At 26.7% G+C, this 23,695-nt stretch overlaps 2 protein-coding genes across 4 annotated transcripts; one reads left to right on the top strand and one right to left on the bottom strand.

Moving 5' to 3' along the window:
- The first annotated feature begins 1,286 nt into the window (after nt 1-1,286).
- Lmanii (Lysosomal alpha-mannosidase II) lies at nt 1,287-8,645 on the top strand. Of its 2 annotated transcripts, none has more exons than XM_074252676.1 (10): nt 1,287-1,459; nt 1,529-1,631; nt 2,504-2,585; nt 2,681-2,866; nt 3,007-3,212; nt 4,159-4,295; nt 4,975-5,108; nt 5,973-7,644; nt 8,046-8,195; nt 8,280-8,645. In XM_074252676.1, exons 1-10 carry the CDS (start codon nt 1,349-1,351, stop codon nt 8,502-8,504), a joined length of 3,006 nt encoding a protein of 1,001 aa, XP_074108777.1. In that variant the 5' UTR covers nt 1,287-1,348; the 3' UTR covers nt 8,505-8,645. The 2 variants fall into 2 exon arrangements, with proteins under 2 accessions (XP_074108777.1, XP_074108776.1); XM_074252675.1 differs by lacking the exon at nt 4,975-5,108 and adding an exon at nt 4,433-4,566.
- A 143-nt stretch (nt 8,646-8,788) lies between these two features.
- Nucleotides 8,789-22,787, bottom strand: Dyl (transmembrane protein dusky-like). Of its 2 annotated transcripts, none has more exons than XM_074252678.1 (5): nt 22,719-22,787; nt 14,607-15,388; nt 12,974-13,291; nt 12,584-12,896; nt 8,789-11,215 (listed from the first exon to the last, which is right to left on the bottom strand). In XM_074252678.1, exons 1-5 carry the CDS (start codon nt 22,785-22,787, stop codon nt 10,817-10,819), a joined length of 1,881 nt encoding a protein of 626 aa, XP_074108779.1. In that variant the 3' UTR covers nt 8,789-10,816. The 2 variants fall into 2 exon arrangements, with proteins under 2 accessions (XP_074108779.1, XP_074108780.1); XM_074252679.1 differs by lacking the exon at nt 22,719-22,787 and adding an exon at nt 17,123-17,262.
- Nucleotides 22,788-23,695: the final 908 nt, after the last annotated feature.

Genomic DNA, 23,695 nt, shown 5'->3' with positions numbered 1-23,695 from the left:
TATGAATAAATGATAAAATATCCTTGTTATTTTATCCTGGTGTAAATTAAAAAGTTGTTTTTCCAACTGAAATTTTTTATATAAAAATAGTCGATGGTCATTAACAAATATAAAAAGGTTAATAAAATATTTTGTAATAAATAAAGCTACTACGTTATTTTTTTAAAACAATAAACTTATTTTTCTTATCAATGGCCATTGAACCATTTAATTTTTAATTAAATACTTATTATCGATTTTTGTCTTTAACACCGTGGTTTTTTTCGTCATATTAAATGACTTGATTTTTCTTTCTGAAGAAATCTAAATTATTCTCAGTTACATTCTTTGGTCGAAAAAAAAAATTTTTTTGGTTGAAAAAAAATTGTGACTTGTAAATTTTTATTCAAAAATTAAAAAAAAATTTTTTATTCAAAAATTTTCTAAAAATTTTTTATTCAAAAATTAAACAAAAATTTTACTCCAAAATTAAATAAAAAATTTTGATTTAAAAATTTTAGAATAATTTTTTATTTAAAAATTAAAAAAAAATTTTTTTAATAAAAAATGTTTTATTCAAAAATTTTGGAAAATTTTTTATTCAAAAATTAAAAAAAAGATTTTTATTTAAAAATTAAAGAACATTTTTTTTATTTAAAAATTAAAAAACAATTTTTTTTTGTAGAAAAATTTTAATTTTTCTTTTTTTAGCATTTAAAAAATTAATTTTTTGTCATAATAACGCTTATTATTTTTGAAAAAAATCAATTTTTTTCATGAAAATTAAATTATCCAATTTTAAAAATTTTTATAATACAATTTTATTAAAAAAAAATTTTAATAAAAAATTTCACATGCAAAAAATTAAAAATAATTTTTAAAAATCAATTAAATTTTTTTCTGTCAGTGTAACAAATGATAAAAAAATAATCAATCAATTTTTCTTCTTTCTTGATATTTTATAAAAGATTTCAAAAATATTTACAAATTCTAAACAAAATATTCTTTAACAGTTAATAAATCCTTTTTGACAATTGATTTATGAATAATAACCAAATAATTCATAAAAATAAAAAATCTTTCACTGTAAAAATTAATAAAATCAAATCACAATTTTTTTAATTTTTTTATTTTTTTATTTTACATTTATTTAAGCGCTATCGGTCGTTAATACATCGTACTCGGGTATCGTAGATGCTCAATATACATATACATATAAACTTCGAAGAGCGTAAAATACAAGTTGTGTTAGTAAGCGTATATAAGTTCAAAAGGCTCTCATTATCGCATTAGCAGTCATACCGAAGCTAACGAAAAGTTTCCCTTCAGTATTATAATATAGTAAGTAAGCGTTCTTGAGGAGTCAAGAATGTTCAAACGTGTTTTATCTCTGTTACTGCTGTTATTATTCACTTTATTATGCGGATCCGCAATTCTACAGGATTCAGAACAGAGTTCTTCCAAGACTTGCGGATATGAGGTACACAATAAATTTATTAATTGCAATTAATATTTAATTACACTAATTTTTTTTTTTTTTATTATCTAGTCGTGTATCAAAGTTGATCCGAACAAACTTAATGTTCATTTAGTACCGCATTCTCATGATGATGTTGGCTGGTTGAAAACTGTCGACCAATATTATTATGGAAGTAAGAAGTTTTTTTTTTTTTTTTTTGGGCAAGAAAAATTTATTTTAAAAATTAAATTTTTAAAAAATTATAAATGCAATTTTTTCAAATATTTTTCTAAATCTTTTTTATTTTTTTAATTCAAAATTTATTAAGTGTCAATTAATTTCAGAGTAATTATTTATTTTGCTCTTTTAAAATTCAAAAAAAAAAATTTGGAAATTTTTTAAATATTTCTTATTAATTTTTTTTAAAGTAATAAAAATTGTGAAGAAAAAAATTGAAATTTTGCGGGAAAAATGAAGCAATAAAATTTTGTAAAATTTTTTGGATTTTAATTTTTTAAATAATTAAATATTATATGTAAAAAAATTTTTTTTTTGAAAAATCGTAAAACGATAATCAAAATTAAAAGAAAAGTACACGGAAATAACAAGATGACACTGGTTGTCATTCCAGATTATACTGAGTGAAAAAAAATTTCAGATAGTAGCTACTATAATCCAGATTATAATGAGTATAATCCAGATATCACCCAGTATAATCCAGATTATACTAGCTACTATCTCAAATTTTTTTTCACTACAGATATCACTGAGTATAATCTGGGACGTCTTAAAAATTTCACAGTAAATTGTTCATGAATACAAGTTTTCTAAATTTAATAAAAAAAACCATTTTTAATAAAAATTTGCAAGTTGTTTATCTAAATTTTTTTTTTAATTAAAAAAAAAATTTTTTTTTTTTTTTCAAAAATAAAGTTACTGTGAGAAAAATTTATATTTCTTCAGCTAAGAAATAAAATTGTTTAAAATTTTAAGAAATTTATTAATTTTTTTTTTTTTTAATTTATTTTAAATAAATTTTTAAATTTAAATTTATTTAATTTAAAGGCAGAAGTTTAACGCAAAAAGCTGGAGTACAATATATTATCGATAGTGTTATTGAAGCTTTAAGACGCGATCCAGCTCGAAAGTAATTATTTTATTATTTACTTACACATTATAAAAATAATAATAATACCTTATCATTATCACATGATAATAAATTTGTTATTTATTTATATTTAGATTCATTTATGTCGAGACCGCATTCTTGTGGAAGTGGTGGCAGCGTCAAGATGAAAAAACCAAGGAAGAAGTTAAACAATTCGTGAACGAAGGTCGTTTAGAAATAATCGGCGGAGCATGGAGTATGAACGATGAAGCTACGACATACTATCAGTCAATAATTGATCACTCAACTTGGGGATTCCGGTAATTTAATAATCTTGTTTAAATAACTCTCCAATCTCTTTCAGTCCACTGATTAGTAAAATTTAATACCTCAACAATTATTGCATTGATATAATTCATGTATTTTTTATTTATTGGTGATTAAATTAAATTTAATTTAGACGGCTCAATGACACGCTTGGTGAATGTGCTCGTCCTAAAATCGGTTGGCAAATCGATCCTTTTGGACATTCAAGAGAACAAGCTTCTTTATTTGCTCAATTTGGCTTTGATGGAATGTTTTTTGGGCGTCTAGATTTTCAAGATAAATACAAACGTTTGAAAGAAAAAACTGCGGAATTTCTTTGGAAAGCTAGTTCTAGCTTAGGTGATTATTTTATAAAATAAAATAAAATTAATTTACATGGTAAAAATTTTGTATTTAATTTGGATTATTAAGAGAATAAGAAAAATTTTATGCCCCGGATAGCCACATGATAAAATCGGTTTTTTTGAAAATTATTTTTTTTTGAAAAAAAAAAAAAAAAAAAAAAAAAAAAATTCAAAAAAATTTTGAAAAAAAAATTTTTTTTTTTTTTTCAAATTTCTTGAAAAATTAATTTCTTTTATTGAAAAAATCAAGATTTTTGAGAAAAAAAATTTTTTTTCAATGAAGAAATGAATAAAAATCGAAAAATTGCTCATAATGGTGATTTTTGCAAAAACAAAGAATTTGAAGCTTCGGGGCACTATGAAAAAAAAATCCCAGCGCTTTGAATTTTTCAGGAATTTTAGGGGACACTTGAAGGTTGAAAAATTACCAACGATATCCTTTGTTCATCCATTTTATCCAAAGTTATACCAAGTTATCCAAATATCCTTAATTATGTGAATTTTTGTCGTTTTTTCAGTTAAAGTTTTCAATTCAAAAAAAATTTTTTTGACAAAAGCTATTCACAGTATCATATAGAGAATATCGTGTAGTTTTCAAAACCGTCCTTTGATTTCCTATACGATCATTATTTCCAGAGTTATTGATTGTCAAAGTGAAAAAGTACTATTTTGCTTTGACTGACGATAACTCCGCGGCAAATCATCGTACAGACTTTTTGATTACGTCAAATTGAAGAGCGTTAAATTTTCTAAAAAAGCTTTTCAACGAAACAATGGAAAAAAATTTTTTGAAGCCCGTAGATTTTTTTTAAGACGAGAAAAAATTTGGAAAATTTTTTTTTTGTAGTTTTTTTAGGATTTCTCCAAACCCGAACATGATAAAAAATTTTCATGGTCATATCTGAAAACTAGACTTCAATTTACTTATTTTTTCTTTTTAGGAGACAAAGCATACTTATTTTCGGTGGCTCTGTTCAATAACTATTCTCCGCCTCCTGGATTTTGTTTTGACGTACTTTGTTCAGATGATCCTCTTATCGACGACCCAGAGAGTCCAGATAACAACATCGAAGCAAGGGTATCTATAAATTTTTATAAATATACTAGTAATATACAAATCTCGTATTTTGAATCTCTAAATTGGCTTTACGCGGACTAAATATCATTCTAAAAATAAAGAATTTTTTTTTTTTTTTTTTTTTTTTTTTTTAATAGATCAAAGTATTTTACAATTATACAATGTACCAATCAAGGTTTTATCAAACAAATAATATTATTATCACAATGGGCGGTGATTTTACTTATCAGCAATCGGAAATGTACTTCATGAATCTGGACAAATTAATAAGGTACGCGAAATAAATATTTATATACGGGAAAAAAATTAAAAAAAAAAAAAAAATTACAAAAAAATTCATTTATTTTATGGGAGACTTAAAAAATTTTACACACTGATAGGATTTGTTTATATTTAATAAGCTTATGAGTCATAAGCTATGACTCATAAGTTATGACATTAAAGTTAGCAGCCACTTGATAATTTTTTAATTTTATTTAACAAATAAATCTTTTATGAAAAACTATTTTTAAAAAATTGCATCTATAATTTTTTTTTAAATTATATCTTGAAGACCTGTCTAAAATTTCATCAAGATCGTAATCTCCGATTTGACCAAGTAATAAACAATGAGATTCGAAACGCGAGATAGTTTTGATATTTAAATGTACTTTTGAAAAAAAAAAAAATCTTTTAACAGGTAGCTTTATTTTTGGCGTATTGCCAAGTACAAGCGAAATCTTATAATACGAATAATATTATTCTTACGATGGGCGAAGATTTTAATTACCAGAACGCAAATATGTGGTTTTTAAATTTGGATAAGCTTATTAGGTAAGAAAAAAATTTTGGAAAAAAAATAAAAAGCTGTCCACAGTTTAGATATTTTTAATTTGCACGATTATTGCTTATTAACAAACATTTTCCTGCTAGTAGAATTAAAAAATGACTAAAATTTGGATTTTTAGATTTTTTATTAAAGAACGGAATAACAATGGCAAATAATTTTTACTTGTAAGTTGGAACTGATTAAAGAAAAAAATTTTCTATTGATTATATAAGAATTCTTAAGAAAGTTCATATTACACAATAATACAAAGTCATTCCTTAATTATTGACGTTTTTCAAGATATAAGCTCATCCTGATATTACGCTCATCAAAACCTTTCATTTGAGTACCCACATCAATTTTTCATATATTTTATATATATGATATATTTCTCATATTTATGGAATATATATAAATATATGAAAAATTGATGTGGGTACTCAAATGAAAGGTCTTAATGAGTGTAACTCCAGGATGAGCTTATATTGTTAAAAATATCATCAGTAGTCAAAATACAAAGTAATTTCTTAATTGTTGACATTTTTAAAGATATAAGCTCATTTCAATGTTACACTCATCGAGACCTTTCATTTGAGTACCCACATGCATTTTTTATATATTTTTCATATATATACATATTTATAATATATATAAATATATAAAATATATGAAAAATTGATGTGGGTACTCAAATGAAAGGTCTCGATGAGTGTAACATTGAAATGAGCTTATATCTTTAAAAATGTCAGTAGTTGACAAGATACAACGTCATTTCTTAATTATTGACATTTTTTAAGCCATAAGTTCATCCCGATTTATTAATTTTCTTTCTTGATAACTAACAAAATTTATTATAAAAAATTCCCCAGGTACACAAACAAAATATACGGCTCAGAAGTAAACGTATTCTACTCAACACCTTCGTGTTACCTAAAATCCCTGAACGAGGCCCAAATCTCCTGGCCTTCAAAATCGGACGACTTCTTCCCATACAGCAGTGACCCGCACGCATTCTGGACAGGTTTCTTCACATCCCGACCAACGCTCAAATTCTTCGAGCGAATGGGCAACAATTTCCTGCAGATCACCAAGCAACTATCAGTGTTATCAAGTCAAATGGACAGCGAGGGCCTGATCCACTTCAAAGAAGCAATGGGAGTAATGCAGCACCACGACGCGGTAACAGGAACCGAAAAGCAGCACGTAGCAGCAGATTACGCCCGACTTTTATCCGCTAGCTTCGCCTACGGTACAGAGATAGTATCCAAAGCAGTTTCCCAAATAGTAAAAAAAAATCCTCAAATTCCCGACGTGGAATTCCACTCGTGCCTTCTGTTGAATATCAGCTCCTGCGTGTTCACAGAATCTTTCGGAAATTTCGTAGTTACACTCTACAATCCCGCGAGCCAGCCTACGTCGATTTACATCCGAGTTCCAGTCACTGGAAACGCTTACAATGTCAGCGACAATTCCGGGTCTGAAATTGTGACGCAATTGCTGCCGGTTCCGCAATTTGTGCGGCAAACTCCGGGAAGAAATAGCAATTCGACGAAAGAACTAGTCTTTTTTGCGGAAATTCCTCCGTTGGGGTATCAATCGTTCTACGTGACCGAATTGAGCGAATTGACAGCAGAAGAGGGTGAAGAAATCAAACCGGCTTCAGTTTCTGCGATTGAAAACGATTTGTACACCGTCAGTGTCAATCAAGCGGGAAATGTTGTCGTAAAGTGGAAAAATATGACCTTGCAAGTGACCCAGTCCTTCCACTACTACGAAGGAATGAAAGGGAACAACACAGCCTTTGCTTATCGCGCATCCGGCGCTTATATCTTCCGTCCGAAAGAGTCTAACGTCTGCAACGTCTCTTACTCTGGAAGTTACAAATTCTATACCGGCCCGGTCGTCAACGAGCTTCATTTGACCGTCAACAGTTACATCAGCCAAGTTGTCAGGGTTTACAAGGAAGAACAGAAGGTTGAATTTGATTGGGTGGTCGGTCCGATCCCGATTGAAGACTCGATTGGAAGAGAGATTGTCACTAAGTACTCGAGCAATCTTCAGTCTGATGGGACTTTTTACACTGACAGCAACGGAAGGGAGATGATTAAAAGAAGGAGAAATTACAGACCTTCTTGGAACGTTACTTTGGAGGAGCCGATTGCCGGGAATTACTATCCAGTGACGGCTAAGATTTATCTGGAGGATGTGGAAAAGAAGGTGAGGGTCAGTCTTTTGAATGACAGGGCCCAAGGAGGCACCAGTATGCTTGATGGCGAGCTAGAAGTCATGCTCCACAGAAGGCTGCTGAATGATGACGCTTTTGGCGTAGGCGAGGCGCTCAATGAAACTGCTTTTGGGTACGGACTTGTCGCCAGAGGAAGTCACTCGCTGATTGCGGGGAGGATTCAAGATTTGGCGGGAGTTGCTTTGCAGGAAAAGACTGAAGCTATCTCTTTGGCGCTCAGACCTTGGTACTTGTTTACGCCGGCGGGTGTAAGTGGGGTCACTTTTGAGCAGTGGAAGGCGAGGTTTTTTATGAAGGTGGGTATTAAGGAAATTTTTGAAGAATAGAATTGATTTGAAATTAATGAGCAATTTTGGGGAAAAATTTTATTTGGTTCAAATTTTTAATAACTTTATTTCTTCTTTAATTAATAAATATTTTTACAAATTTAAAAAAAAAAAAAATAAATAAATAAAACTTTTTAATGAAAGATTAATTTTTTATAACAAAATTGCGAAATTTTTTTCTCAGCGTTGCAATTTTTATTACTAATTTTCTATTCAATTGATGTAAATTCATTAAATTTTTCCTTTTATTCGATACTTAATACATAAAAAAAAAAAAAAAAAAAAACTTTGTTCTAATCAGAAATGCATTAATTTTTTTTTTTTTTTTTATATTTAATAAACTTTAATGTGAGTATTTATTTATTAAACAGGGCAGCAGTTTAAAGAGTAAGCTTCCTAAAAATGTTCACATTTTAACATTGGAACCATGGAAAGATGATACAATCCTTTTGCGACTCGAGCACTTATTTGAAAAAGATGAAGCCGGAGCTTTATCACAAAGCGCTACTGTCAATCTATTGGTTTGTTAACAATTTTATAACTTATTGCATTATTCTACTGTAATTTTTATTAATGTAATGATTAAAAAATCTATTTCTTCTTAGGATCTGTTTGCAAACATTGAAATTATCTCCGTGAGGGAGACCAGCCTTGGTGGAAATCAATGGATTGAAGAAATGAAGCGCCTTCAATGGCAAATAGAATCTAATGAAGTGGACGATCAACCTTACACCTTTACTCCTATTAATAAAACAGAGGAAGGCGCTATGGAAGTTGTTTTGAATTCAATGGAAATTCGGACCTTTATAATGACTGTTAAGCATACTTAAAGAAAAATAAACTTGAGTTTATATTAAAAAAAAAAAAAAAAAAAAAAAAAAAGGAAATACTATAATAATATACAAATGACAATGTACAATTTTTTATATTTTTTTTTATTTAATTAAAAAAATTCATTGTTAAATATAAAATGTCTTACTTTTTAGAATATTAAATTTTCTTACTTTTTAGAATCAATGACAATTTTTTTGAGAAAAACCACTTCTAATCATTATCAAAAGTATAAATGATTTATTATTATTATTCACCTTTTTTATAAAAAATTTTAGGTGGCCCATTTTGCCCCCCCCCACCTCCCTTCCGCTATTTTACAAAATTAAAAAAAAATTAATTACTTAAAAACTCTAAAATTAATATTTTCAAACTGGAAATTTTTATGAGGAAGGAAATTGGATTAATATTAATAAAAAAATTACTTTTATAAATAAAAATTAGCGTATATTCAAATAGTAATTATAATAATATTACACGATAATAAATCGTTCGCTTTCCATTATTTGTGAGTTGTAATTTTAATGATAATTAATTACAGAAGAACTAAATATAATAAGCAATATTTAATGTAATAAAAAAATAATTTTGATAATTTTTTTCCAAATTTAAATAAGTTAGTGTTATAGAAAATTATTAAGATAATTAATGAGAATGATAGTTAAAGAATAAGGACAATAAATATCAGCAAAACTTTTTGAATTTGTAATCGAAATAATTATTAATATTTCAACAATACAAAGCCAAAAAGTTTGATAAGTCGGAGGAACTCTAGTGCATGAGGTATGACAGTTAAAAAAAGTACGTGAGTATATAAATAACGAATGAGTGAGTGAAAAATAAGATGATGATACAATGTTATGAGTACAGGGCATTTTAACACCTTGGAGAGTTAATTTATTTCCCTGAAACGCTAAATATTTACACCAGCTCTCCAAGATAATCCATACCAGTAGAGTTTACTTTTTTTTTTTTATTAAAATTTTTTTGTTATTATTTTTTTTTTTTTTTTTTTTTTTTTAAGAGATTAATATTTCGTTAAAATTTTTAGTGTTTTAATAATTAATCCTATTTCTTCTTTAATATTTTAGTTTTATAAATTTTGGTAAAAAAATTAAAAAAGTCAAACGCTAAAAGTTAAATGAGAATTTTTAATTAATAAAACAGAAAATTTCAACGGAATATTAAACTTTTAGAAATTATTCTGGTTCGTAACTTTAAAAAAAAATTTTTTTTAGATAAGATTTTTTTGTTTAATTAAAAAAAAGTTTAAACTTGTTTATCGTTGAGGCTGCATTCGAAAATATCTCTAGATACATAATTAAGAAATGACCTTGTATTTTGTGAACTATTGACATTTTTGAAGATATAAGCTCACCCCAACATTCCACTCGTTAAGACCTTTCATTTGAGTACCCACATCAATTTTTCATATATTTTTCATGTATGAAAATATGTATATATGAAAAATATATCAAAAACGCAAGTGGGTACTCAAATGAAAGCTCTTGATGAGTGTAACATCAGGAGGAGCTTATATTTTTAAAAATGTCAATAATTAAAAAATGACCTCGTATCTTGTGAAATATTGACATTTTTAAAGATATAAGCTCACTCTGACATTACACTCGTCGAGAGCTTTTATTTGAGTACCCACATCAATTTTTGATATATTTTATATATTTATATATATATTACATATATGTATATATGAAAAATATATCAAAAATGCAAGTGGGTACTCAAATGAAAGCTCTTGATGAGTGTAACACCGGGATGAGCTTATATCTTTAAAAATGTCAATAAATTTTTTTTTTTTTTTTTCGAGCTCTGGAACCAGAATAATTTTTTAATGTAAAAATACTCTATTGGTAAGAATTTTATTGCATATAATGCGATTTTAGTCAAGTATTTCAAAACTTCAATATCTCTATACATCAAAAGACCTACAGAGATTTTATTTACATAAAAATAATTGTTTTTTCTATATTAAAACATTGACAGACGAAGAACGAAATTTTAAAAAGCACAATGAAGATAATAATAATAATAATAATGAAGATGATGATAACGATAATGATGAAGATGATAACAATGATGGCAATGATGATAATGTAAATGATAATGAAAACGACATTGATAAAAATGATGGCGATGAAAATGAAATTGATGATTAAAATGACAATTAAAAAAAATGATAAATAAGGAAAATAAGAAGAAAATAAGAAGTCAAAGATATAGACTAGGACGCATTAATTTTCATCTCATCTTCTTGATTGATATTTGATCTTGACTCCTAATGTGTCTTCGCTCAGTGTGTTACTTTTACGAATTCCGGGTTGGACGGACAGTTTTTAGCGTAAACCGGATGACCGTAAGTGTTGACGTTGGTATTTTTGGAGTCGATTTCCCTAACGCGCATAAAAACGAAAGCCGCTACTATCGAAGCGACTGCAGCTACAAGAAGAAGCATAACGATGCCACAAATGAATCCGGTTAAAGACATACATATAGTCTCGGAATCGGGATGCAAATTTGCATTTTGAATCACTACTGTTGTATCGTTATTGGTGTTATTTGTTCCTAATGCAAAGTTTACGTCTTCCGGTGAAACTACTTGGATTATTCTTGACGTGTTCACGTCTGTCATTTCTTGGGCTGCGCGTTTGTAGACGTGGGACGATACTATTTGCACGGTGTGGAAAACATTCTGAAAAAAGAAAAAAATTATTTTAATTAGTGATTTTTTAATTGAAGATTTTATTGATGAAAAACAACACGCAAAAAATTGGAAAAATTTTTTTTTTTTAAGTATTTAAAATACAAAGATCTGTAAAAATAAAAAAAAATCGCCCATTAAGCTAAAGGGCGCATAAAAAATTTAAGTTTAGTTAAATTTAAGCAAAAGGGCGTATACATTTTTTTTTTTTTTTTACTAATCGCTTTATTAACACTTTTTAATTCTCAAAATAAAAAAATAAATTTCCAAAGCCAAAAGGGGGCGTATGTTTTAACTTATACGTCCTTTTAGCTTTAGGACATTGAAAATTTAGTGACCTAAAGCCAAAAGGGCGCATCATTTTTTTTGCCGATTGCTTTGAATTGTCATTTATATGTTACTAATTTTGCTGCATAATTTAAAATATATATATATATATTGATTATTAAATTACAAATAGGTATTTTTAAAGGTTATTAAGGTAAAAGACCCAATTATTGAGACTTGCAATTTTATTTTAATTAAAAAAAAAAAACAAATCAACTTTAATAAATTAATAAATATAATTTTTGAATTATAAATTTTAAGAAAATTGCTTTTTTGAGAACATTTGATTTTTTTAATAAGAATAAAATTGCAATTGTCAAACAACTAGGCCAGTGTCAATAACTGGCTCTTTTACCTTATTACAATTTTAATACGAATTCTGTTTATAATTTTAATTGAAAAAGAAAAAAAAAAAACAGTTGCGATATCTAACATGGTTGGTGAGTCAGAGGCAAGAAATTCAACAATATTAAATCATCTGGATTTATTTTTTAGAGTTAAATTTTATATTTCAGAGGAAAATTGAAAGTTTTTTTATACGTCCTTTTGGCTTTAGGCTAAACATTTTTCTAAAGCCAAAAGGGCGTATGTTTTTTTGTATGCCCTTTTGGCATTAGTACGTTGAAAAATTTTTTTTGACAAATCTTTGCGTTTTGAGCAGTTCTAAGTTAAATGGCGAAAAAAAATTTTTTAATACGCTCTTTTGGCATAAAACCCTATCTAGCTGCTGTAATACGCCCTTTTGGCATTTTGGTCGCGACATAATTAAATACATAAGCTCTTTTAGCTTTGAAAAATCACTTGTATTTAATTTTGGTTTGTATAGAGTCTAGTGATTAATAAAAAATTTTTTACAGCTCTTTTAATATTATTACCCAATTATATGTAACTGTATTAAGTGACCTTGTAATTGGGCTATGGCCTATTGGCCAATAAAAAAATGCCCTTTTATTTTTTAGCAGGCAATGTGACAATTGTAATTTTTCCTAAAATTTTTTTTCCCCGAATTTTATCAATATAAATAATACTAACCGGGTCGAATTCCATTGTGTCAAGGTGTCGGCGTTTCCTAGCACCTCTGAGTTCAGCAGGTAATCCTTCAACTGATCTTGGTCGACCACCAAGAGTCGCAAGATTTCCTTCCAATTCATCGGAACCGACGGTTCCTTTCCTCTTTACAGTTTGGTAAGCTCCAAGATGACCAGGTAGTGGAGGAGGACCAAGATGAGCACCATCTTGACCGCTTTGGGGTGGACTGCTAGCTGTAGAGTCTCCTGGGGTTGAGCTGGGCGATGACGACGATGTTTGAGCTTGAGGCGCGGGAACCACGTCAGGGTTTGGTTCACTAGCGTGAAGATAATTAATTTTATTTTGTGCTGACAGTAATTATAATAATAGCTATAAAATTGATGCGATCGGTACCTGTAAGCGCCAGCCGGGCCACTTGGATGACGTGGGTCAGGGTACGCTGGTGGGATACCGTATTCTGGTACTGGAGGAACTCCATACTCGGAGCCAAGACTTTGGTGAACTGGAGCGCCATACTCTTGAGAAATTGCATTAGATGGTGCTCCATATTCGAGACCTGGGTGCCCACATTTCGGCTCAAGACAGTTGTAACGACAAACTTGAATTACACATTGGAAGTGGACGTTCATACTGTCTGGGAATTTGAACGCTTGGAAGTATGCGAAGCTTACTACAGATGCGCTTGGACCGAAGTTTTTGATTTTTTGGAATCTGGAATAATAAATTGGAAAATATTAACAAATTTTAACTATGCGTCATTTCTTTAAAAAAAAAAATAAATAAATAAATAAAAAAATAAAAAAATAAATTTTTTTATTTAAAAAAAAAAAAAAAAAAGAAAAAAGTAAAAAAATTTTTTTCATTTTAGGTCCTGCGATATGTGTATTTTTAATGATTAAAAATCTGTTCTTTTTTTTTTTTTTTTTTTTTTAATTTCAAAGCCACAGAAGAGCTGAAACATCGTGTGCTGCCTAAGTATTTTTTTTTAGGGGACTTCAGAAGTATTTTTAAATTACTTGAATTCCTTTTTTTTTTTAATAATAATTTTTCTATCCTTAAATTATAGGGGAGAAAGAGGGCAATTGAACCATTCGAATAAAAAACTCGAAAAAATTGAAAAAACGCTTCATGCTCTTAGAATTAGATTCTAAAATGTTAAACTCGGATATGATCAAAATTTGAAATCACTGCGATTAATAAATTTTGAAAAATTGAGATTTTTTTATTTTTAGGCATGTAAACTTTTTTTTCAGCTGGTGACAAATTGTTTGATAATATTTAAATTTTTGAATTAATTGATAAAGTTTGAATTGTAGTCGTTGTATATACTTATACTTTATAATCCTCAATTTTGTTTATAGTGATATAATAGTTTATTTATTTATTATTTACTATTAATTGTTATAAAATGATATGGGGTCAATTGAACCAGCAGTCCCGGGGAAGATTGAATCATACGGAGAAGCATGGGACATGCGCTTGCATCTTGACTCTACGTGAAAAAACTCAGGGAAATAATTTAACAATTTGATGAATTGAATTTATAATGAAACTTATTTTTAAATTCATTTTTAATTTATTTAATATAATATATGTGGATTAAAACGGTCCAACAGTAATATTATCAACTAACAATTAATATATTATTTATTAAAAGTTCGGGTTTGAGTTTTAAATATTATTGGTTCAATTGACCCCAAGCAGTGGTTGAATTGACCCCCGAGCGAGAGTCAATTCAACTATTCGACGCGTTTGGATAAATTAATAATTTAAAAAAATTCACGTTGTTTATTGACTAATTTATGTATTGATAATGATAATAGACATAATAAACTACCATTCCAAGAAAAAAAAATTATTAATTAGTTTTAATTTGAATAGTAAAAAATTACTAAACTTTTTTTGGTTCAATTGTAACCCCCTTTTCCTCTATTTGAATCTCCTTAAATAAAGAAAAACAAAATTTTGGAGAAAACATTTTTCTTAAATCAGGTATTTGCAGACTTTTGGGTCTCACAAGCCTTACCTGGACATAATTTTCGGCCTGACGACACATCCGTACTGATCAACAAGCTGAATAGGCGCTCTCTTGCCATCATGAGCAACGCAATTTCTTACTAACATATCAAACTTGTTTTCATCGTCCTTAATAGCCAATACCATGGTCATGGTCTGTCCAATTTTGACAATACCAGATACTTCAGAAGCCCAAGGACCTTTGCCAACTTGGATCTGCATCCAACACTGCAGGTTGTCGCCCAAGAAGTTAGCAGTGACTGCGTGGAGCATATCAACCTGGAAGGGACGGAACGTGACGGCTTTTTCGTAAAAGTCGTACCAGGTGCATCGCAATTTTCTTGCTTGATCCCAGACTTCTTGCACGTAAGGGTCGTATTGAATAATAATTGTATTTTCTACGTAGCTTCCGGAAGGCGTAGGTGCGCCGTAAGCCGCGACGTTGTGATTTCCTGAGCTGCTCATGCCGCAGGAGTTGAGGTAAATTTCAAAAGTCGCACTCAAGTGACCAGTTCCTGGTTTCAAGTGGACGCAGTGAGGATCCGAGTAGAAACCTTTGCTGAATATCATCCCGTAGAAGGGCCGGTCGAACTCTATGTTTACTCGCATGTGAGTTTTTTCACATTGCACCTGGAGGTTCTTTATTTGCGGCGTGTCTGGCGACGCTAATGGCCAATTTTCTTCCGCACCGTGGGATTGTGGTGGGCCGTATTGAGCTGGCGGGCCGTATACTGATCTGTGTTCCAGTGGCAGGGCACTACTGTCTACCAGTGGTGACTCGCATTTCACACTCTGTAAATAAAAAAAAAAAAAATTTATATTTAATTTATTTATTTATTTATTTTTTTTTTTTAAATTAATCATTTATAATTATTTGAAAATGTTCGAAAATTAGCTTTTTAAAAATAGTCGTGAAAAATTTTTTTAACACTTTTTTAAGATTTTTTTGAGACTATTTTAAAATTTTTTTTTAATAAGCCTATATTGTAAATAATTTAAAAAAATAATTGTATAGGTGAATATCCAGTAGTAATTACAATAAAATTTATTAATTTACTTTAATTGAATTTGTTATTAATTATTAATAAATTAAAATTTATTTAAAATAACAAAATTTTTATAAAACGACTTTTGAAGACGTTCGAGAAAAAACTGCAGTAATACTCGCACTTATCCTACTATATCCGTATTAAATGTCGAACAAAGAATGAAAAAAGAAGGAAAATAAGGCAATTCTATTTCTGGAACTCGAAAAATTCTAGCGGATCGTGTAAACGCATAAGCACGTGTCTTTTATCCGTTATAATGACATTATTACAAAACTCTATATTCTGTACAATTAACCAGAACAAATTTACTGTAATAAAATAAATAAATAAATATATTTATTTAAAGTTCAATCTAAAAAAAAAAAAAAAATTGTGATTGTCTTGAGATGTTGCGACCCTTTGAACTTTAATTATAAATTTATATTTATATTATTTGCAATAGATAGATATTAACCTGATTAGAAGTTCAAATAATATCTTTTTAAATCAATTTATAATTTGTTATTGTGTATTTATAATATTAAACAATAGAATGTAATAATAATGCATAGAATATGTCATGTAAATTATGTCCAGTCACGTATGAGATAAAGCCTTTTTATTTGAGAAAATCAATTGAAAATCGCGGACATAAGATTAGTTGACATACTTTTTAAATTAATATTTTTTAATAGAAATTTCTTATCATTATTATTAATGTTAATGCAACAATTATGTTATATATTGCAAAAAAAATTTTTTTCTTTAATTTTATCGTAATTCAAATTATTATTGACATTTTTAAAGATATAAGCTCATCCCGACATTACACTCATCGAGAGCTTTCATTTGAGTACCCACATCAATTTTTCATATATTTCATATATTTATATATATATTATATATATGTATATATGAAAAATATATGAAAAATGCTTGTGGGTACTCAAATGAAAGGTCTTTCTTAAGATTATCCGATAATAAGTTTTCAACAATTTTAAATTCAATTTAAAAAGAGCGTACTTAAAAATGTAGGGATTAGAAAGTCGTAAAATCATCTAAAAATTAATTTTTATAATAAATTCGAGAGCCAAATTTAAAAAATCTGCTCTCAGAATTTTTTTTACACGGAAATTTAAATAATAAATTTTCTTCTAAATTATATTATTTAGTAAAAGAAATAATCGATTTTTATTGATTTTTTAAAGTAATGAAAAAAGAAAAATTTTTTAACATTATTTAATTTTTATTTAAAAAAAAAAAAAAAAATTATTTTATACTTTCAATTTAATTTTTTAATTTTTTAATAATTGAATTGAAAGAAAAAAAATTTTTTTTTAAGACAAATGTAGAACAGAAAAAGAAGACTTCAATGAATAAGTAAAAAAAAAAAAAAAAAAAAAAAGTTGTCAATAAGTTATAGAATCTGGCATAATTGTCAAGTCAAACAAGGTGAACTGATGATCTACAGTATTAAATGCCCTGGGCGACATCTTACATTCTGGGTTACTCTCTAAGACAGGATCACGACAGGTCGTTTGCTCTAAATTGATATTTAGAACGGAACCTCGTTTACTAGATACACGATTTATATTACAGAAAGTTACAGTGACATTCACGGACTAAAACTCACTGTTTTAAATTAATAATATTCTCATATTACTACTATTCAATTGTAATCGAACTGACTTTACTGATTGCTGATTACAGGCTACTTGATATTGATAATTATAATGTAAGACAAGTGATAACAGGTTGATAGCTATCATCTTAAATGAAATACCCGCTCAAGTTAATGCCTGTAATACTTAGATCATAAAAAACTTGTTGCTCGGAAAATTACGCTCTATGTTTATATATGGTTTATGTAATTATATCTGCTGTCATGTGAGAAATTTTATCACTTGGTTGTGAATGTTTAATCACAATTTAATTAATATTATCAATAAATAATTACCGTAAGAAGTTATGGGAGATTTTTTGGATAGTTTAATTTTTAACGATAATCACTTAGAATTGTATTAAAGAGTTATATTTGATGTAAAATAAAATGATAAAGAATTAATTTTTTTTTTTTAATAATTTTTGCAAATTAGATCATTAAAATTATGATTTTTAATATTTACTAGCAGCCTTGCAGTCACTATGTGACTGCCGTGATTTTTAAATTGTAAATAAATAAAATTGCACTGTACTTTCTTAACTATGCACATTTTTAAAGATATAAGCTCATCCCGATGTTACACTCATCGAGACCTTTCATTTGAGTACCCACTTACATTTTTGATATATTTTTCATATATACATATATATAATATATATAAATATATAAAATATATGAAAAATTGATGTGGGTACTCAAATGAAAGGTATCAATGAGTATAATGTCGGGGTGAGCTTATATATTTAAAAATTTCAATATTTCTTCAGCTAGTAAAATTGTTAAAAATTAATTTTTTACTATGAAATTGCTTATTTTTATCAAAATAAAATTTTTATCTCAATTGAGTTTGAATATTTTACTCCTGAGCCTTAAACTTAATATGCACACCGTAGTTACTAGGCAATAAAGCGCTTTCCAGGTTAATGATACCCACATTGATAATTATGATTTAATAAAAGTTTATGACACAGTAAACATATATAGAGTGAAAAAAATGTTTATAAGAAGAAGTAAAATATTTAAAACTAGAATAGTTTTAAGCACCTCCTTTTTGATAGGCTCCACAAATTTTATAATGCTTGTATTATTTTTAAGGAATTTTAAAGAACTTATAAAAAATAATTTTTTTGCATATAACTTAATAGTATATCTACAAAATATTTTTAAATCCAATCAAAGCTTAAGTTTAAAAAAATTCAAGTTAATTTTTCAATTTATAAACCTGTTTTACTTTTTTTAAATACTTGCCTGGATAAATTTTTAATCAGTCAGCTGTTTGAAAAAAATTCTTGCTTTATAATTAAATTTTTTTTATTTATTTGAGTAATTCGATTATGATAACAACAGCTATTTCCTTTCTTTCAATTACGTTAAAAATAAATTCACAAATATTAAAGTTAGCAAATTCAAAAAGTGAAAGATAAATATTAAATTGAATAATAGTAATCGTTAAATTACAGGTTTTCAAGTACAATATTACCCATAATGTACAATAATTTTGTGGGTTACCACAACCGATCTGTTAACTCATATTTTAATCTAAAGTGCTTATTTTTTGTATATAATTTAGCAACTATCTAAAATAAGTTATTTCTTCACGTCTATTAAAATCCTAAGAAAAGTACGATTGATATTTAATAAGACTTTCGCTTGAACGTCGGTCAGCGTAGGGTTTGTATGTAAAATATACAAATTTTAAATCCTGAAATTTCAAAATTTAGTGCTGCAAGGACTATTTAAAAAAATTCCTGCGTATGGAGGATATTTATGAGTATAAGTACTCAAAATTTATAAAAAATTTTAAGAATTTTTCTCAGAACGTCCTTAACTGACTGCAAAAAAAAAAAAAAATTTACTTGAATTAAATAAATAATTTTAAAGAACTTAATTTTCTTGATTTGAGTAGAAAAATTCTTAATTTAAATAATTTTTCTTGGTTTAAATAAATTTTCCTTATTTCAAGAATTTTTCCTGTAAAAAAAAGTTATTTTTTGAAAATTCTAACTCAAAGTCCCTTTAATTAAAAAAAAATATAACATGTGTCAATGTACCGGTAGTAGAGTATTAACATTCATTGTCTTTCCTAATATAGTAACAAGTTTCTTGCTCTTTGTGACTTTTTGAACGTGAGCATTGAATTAAAATTCAATCTCGACGGTTTATCCGTAGTGGCTTGGATCAGCCTGATTCTCATGATTGTTACTTTTTCTTCTTCTTTTTCTTGTCCTTTGCTTTTTATTTTTCTTCATTCCCTCAATTTTTTTTTCTTTTAGAGCGATCTCTAACAGATATTACAATTGAGGCTGTGAATTTCGTCGAGAGAATAATTAGACTAATTAATTCATATACAATTATTATTTTACATTACTCGTCAAAATACATTTTTAAATACTAGGTGAATAATTTTTTTCCATATTCATTCAAGTTTTTAGCTTCTCATGGTGAAAGCTTTAAAAAAATTCTAAGATATTATATAGAAATTTTCTCTATACATGTTAAAATCGTTCAATCTTGTGTGCAATTTTTTTTTTTTTTTTTTTTTTTTTTTTTTTTGATAAATCTTATTAATTACTTAGTGTACTAATTTCATTTCAGAAAATTAAATTAATGGTTAAAATCTGAGAATGTAGTTAATAATACAAATAATAAATCTTTTAGATCAAATCGACGCGATGAATACATGAATATTGGTCATATTTTGAATGGTACTTAAATACGCGATTTATACCGCTTTGCAAGTGAAAACTTTGGACTACTTTTGGCCACCTATCGGCCTTCACGGAACTATTTAAAAAAAATAATAATTGTTTTAAAAATATTAATAGCTTTTATAAAAAAAAAATTCACTCCTTGTTTTTTTTTTTTTTTAATTAATCCTTGAATTCTTTTTTTTTTTTTTTTTTTTGTATTCATTAAAATAATTTGTTCAATAAATTCTAAAATAAAATTGAAGACTTTTCCATTAAATTCAAGAACCTATTTTATATGGCTTATAAAAAATTAAAATATTGACATTTTTAAAGAAATAAGCTCACCCCGACATTACACTCGTTGAGACCTTTCATTTGAGTACCCATATCAATTTTTCATATATTTATATATTTTATATATATATATATATATATATATATATATATATATATATATATATATATATATATATATATATGAAGAATATATGAAAATGCATGTGGGTACTTAAATGAAAGGTCTTGATGAGTGTAACATCGGGATGAGCTTATATTTTTAAAAATGTCAATATTTAAAAAAGTACAGTGCAATTTAACAAAATTCATCATTTAATAAAGCAAAATTTTATTTATTTATAGTTAAAAATCTCTAAAAAAATCTACATAAAAAATGGTCAAATTTTTAAGTAAAGAAATAACTTTTTTTCTTTAAAATAAATTTTTTCTCCAGTGTACTGTAAGTAATTATTAAAAGTATAAAAAAATCTTGACTCTGTAAGATATGATATATTTTTTCAACCTGGATCAAGTATAGCTTTCTGCATAATTAAAAATTTCTCGATTTATTGACCGGAATGACTTTAAAAAATCAGCAAGCCAGGATTGAATATCTCTCCTGCGATTTAACTAGTTTTATTTTGGTAAGATGTCTCGAAAATAAAGATAGGAGTGTCTGATGGGTATGTATGAGTCTGTCTGGGAAGCAGCAATTACTGAATAAAGCCAGTTAAGAGACATTTCCCAGGAAAGAAAGCTGGATTTGTTACTGGAAGAAAGAACTTGATCAACGATCTACACAGGCGTGTCTAGAGTCGCAATATAAGTTACCGGACACTGTGTCTTCACATCCACGAAAGTTCACAATACTACACTATATATCTTCATACACATAAGAAGAATATATGAGGGCGTGTAATATAAGCAGAAGTTCTTCAACTCATTGAGTAAGGCACGGTGCGTCCGGCGCAGTGACCTACTATCTTCGGTTCGGCGGCTATAGTCTCATTCTTTCTCTCTTTTCTACTCATTATCTTTTTTACTTTACGCATATTACTGCCGTATGTGTAAATGTTATGTGTATTGTTATTTCTTTATTAATTATTATTTTACTAAATTTTATTTAACATACAATTAGTCTAATTTTTAACTTAAATTATCCAATTTAAAAAATTATGTTGCTTTTATTGTTATTTTTAAAAAAATTTATGCAAATTATTATAAATAATTTTTTATAAAATTATTTAGAATTTTTATTAAAATTTTTCATAAAATTATTTAGAATTTTTAGTAAAATTAATAAAAAAAAAAAAAAAAAAAAATTAAAATTTTCTATATTTTAAAAAAAAAACTTTTTAATAAATTTTAATATTTTTATCGAACAAAAAAATTACAAAAAGTTTTTTTTTTATTTATTTAAATCAAACATTAATTCTACAAAATTAAATAGAACTTTTATAAAGAATTTTGTAAATTTAAGAAGCACAGTAAAAAATTTTGCGTTACAAATTTTTATGTTAAATATTTAACACTTTCTTGTGTTAGTTTAACATTTTTATATGCAAATTTAACATTTATTGTGTTAAATTAACACAAAAAAGTATTAAATGTTTAACACAAGAATTTTTTCAATAAAATTATTTATAATGTAAAATTTTAAGATTGACATGCAATTTTTTTATTTTTGAAGAAATAGTAAGATTGAGGGAAGTTTAGATTAAAATAAAATTGTTATTGACACAGTGTAATAATGTAATAAATTGGATTATTACAAAAGCGGTTAAAAATACGCTGAATCTACGCTCCGCAGATCTTAACGATTGGCCGATCATTGAATTAGAAGCTTAATGAGTAACGGAGTAAGATTGTGCTGAAGATTTTTTTTCGACCTACCAAACCGTAAAACTAACCACGTAATTAATTAATAGATGATTTTTTGTTCAAAGTTATTTGTACCAATAAAATAAAAGGATTAATTTGTCTACATTTAAAAAAAAAAATTAGCAATTAATTTGTCAAAAAAAAATTTTAAACAATTTTATTTCTTAGCTGAAAAAATAAAAATTTAATTTTTTTTTTTTAAATAAATTTTTTTAATGCAAAAAAACAACTTTGGATTTAAAATTTGTAAATTGTCTATTTAAAATTGTTTTTTTTCCCGCCAAAAAAATTTTTTTTTGAAAAGAAAATTATTTATTTCTTTTGTTAAGAAATAAAATTGTTCAAAATTTTGAACAAATTAATTTATTTTTACAACATTGCTTATTTTTTCAAAAAATTTTTTTTTTTCTCAAAAACGGGCCACGATTTATTATTGGATAAAATTAAGGCGCGCGCTATTTAAATTTCTAGTTTTTAATAGTTAATTTAACAAATAAAAAATATTTAACCTTAATTTTAATTTCTCTAATATTTATTATTAATTATTATTATCATTGTTTAATAAAAAAAAAAAAAATACGCACAAATATCAGTAGTAAAGGGAGTAATAAACTTAGCATCGTTCTTCGTATCGTCCTGCGTGTTCTTTCCATCGTCTATGAGTGTGTGAATTTTCTGTAATTAAATAAAAACATTATTTTATTAATAACTTATTAATCACTGAGTTTTTTTTTCTTTTATTTAATTTTTAACAGTAAGTTTTGGAAATTTTTTATTTCTTATTTTATGTCACTTGTATTTATCAATTTTTGAATTTAGCGATTTTTTCACAATCACTTTTGTACCAGTTACACTGTAAAACATTGAGATTTAAAAATTTTAGAACAAAATGCTATTTTTTTTATAAATTTATATATTTACATTAAATGTGTCATATATTCAATTTAATTAAAAATAACTGTAAATAACTGTACAGAAATAAAATTTTAGCCATATTTAATTTTTTATTAAAGAAAAAAAATTATTTTGTATTATTATTTTTGAAAAATAATTTTTTTCTTACACAATTTTTTTTCTTTGTAAAAAATTAAATCGTTAATAAAAATTTAAAAATTATTTTTTAATAAATTCACATTTAATTAAAAAATTGACATAAAAATTTTAAAAATTAAAAATTTTTTAATTTCTTACTAAAAATTCAAAATTTTTTTAATTATTTTTTTGACCCATTTTAAATCATAAAAAGAAAAAAAAAACGTAAATTTGTCAATATGTCACTCGTTAAATAATTTAAAGCTAAAAATAAATCTTTTAAATGAATAATTAAAAAAAAAAAATAACATTTTGTTCTTCACATTTAAAATAAAAAAAAAATCACTTGTAAAAATAAAATAAAATTTTTCTATAGAAAAATCTACCTCACATATACAGCGGCAATTAAAAAAATTAATATTTAACCGTAAATAATCACTTATTAACCCGCGCAATGCAAAAAAAAAAAAAAAAAAAAACAATAAACAAATCACATTCGATCTCTTTCACAATTGAAAGCCTGACCTCA

Source organism: Cotesia typhae, unplaced genomic scaffold (assembly GCF_013202065.1).
Source record: "Cotesia typhae breed Kobodo isofemale line unplaced genomic scaffold, CoteBio_Ctyphae scaffold_121, whole genome shotgun sequence".
NCBI classification, from domain to species: domain Eukaryota; kingdom Metazoa; phylum Arthropoda; class Insecta; order Hymenoptera; family Braconidae; genus Cotesia; species Cotesia typhae.
The sequence above is the reverse complement of the archived record's forward strand: the minus strand, read 5'-3'. Positions and strand labels throughout refer to the sequence as shown.

What these genes read in the sequence shown, in the direction of transcription:
- Lmanii (XM_074252676.1), top strand. Translation starts at nt 1,349, where the DNA reads ATGTTCAAACGTGTTTTATCTCTGTTACTGCTGTTATTATTCACTTTA. An exon ending in CCAAGACTTGCGGATATGAG is followed by an intron (nt 1,460 to 1,528) that starts GTACACAATAAA and finishes TTTATTATCTAG; the next exon opens with TCGTGTATCAAAGTTGATCC. An exon ending in GCGCTACTGTCAATCTATTG is followed by an intron (nt 8,196 to 8,279) that starts GTTTGTTAACAA and finishes ATTTCTTCTTAG; the next exon opens with GATCTGTTTGCAAACATTGA.
- Dyl (XM_074252678.1), bottom strand. Translation starts at nt 22,787, where the DNA reads ATGGAAAGAACACGCAGGACGATACGAAGAACGATGCTAAGTTTATTA. An exon ending in TCCCTTTACTACTGATATTT is followed by an intron (nt 15,389 to 22,718) that starts GTGCGTATTTTT and finishes TTTTATTTACAG; the next exon opens with AGTGTGAAATGCGAGTCACC. An exon ending in ACACAATGGAATTCGACCCG is followed by an intron (nt 11,216 to 12,583) that starts GTTAGTATTATT and finishes TTCTTTTTTCAG; the next exon opens with AATGTTTTCCACACCGTGCA.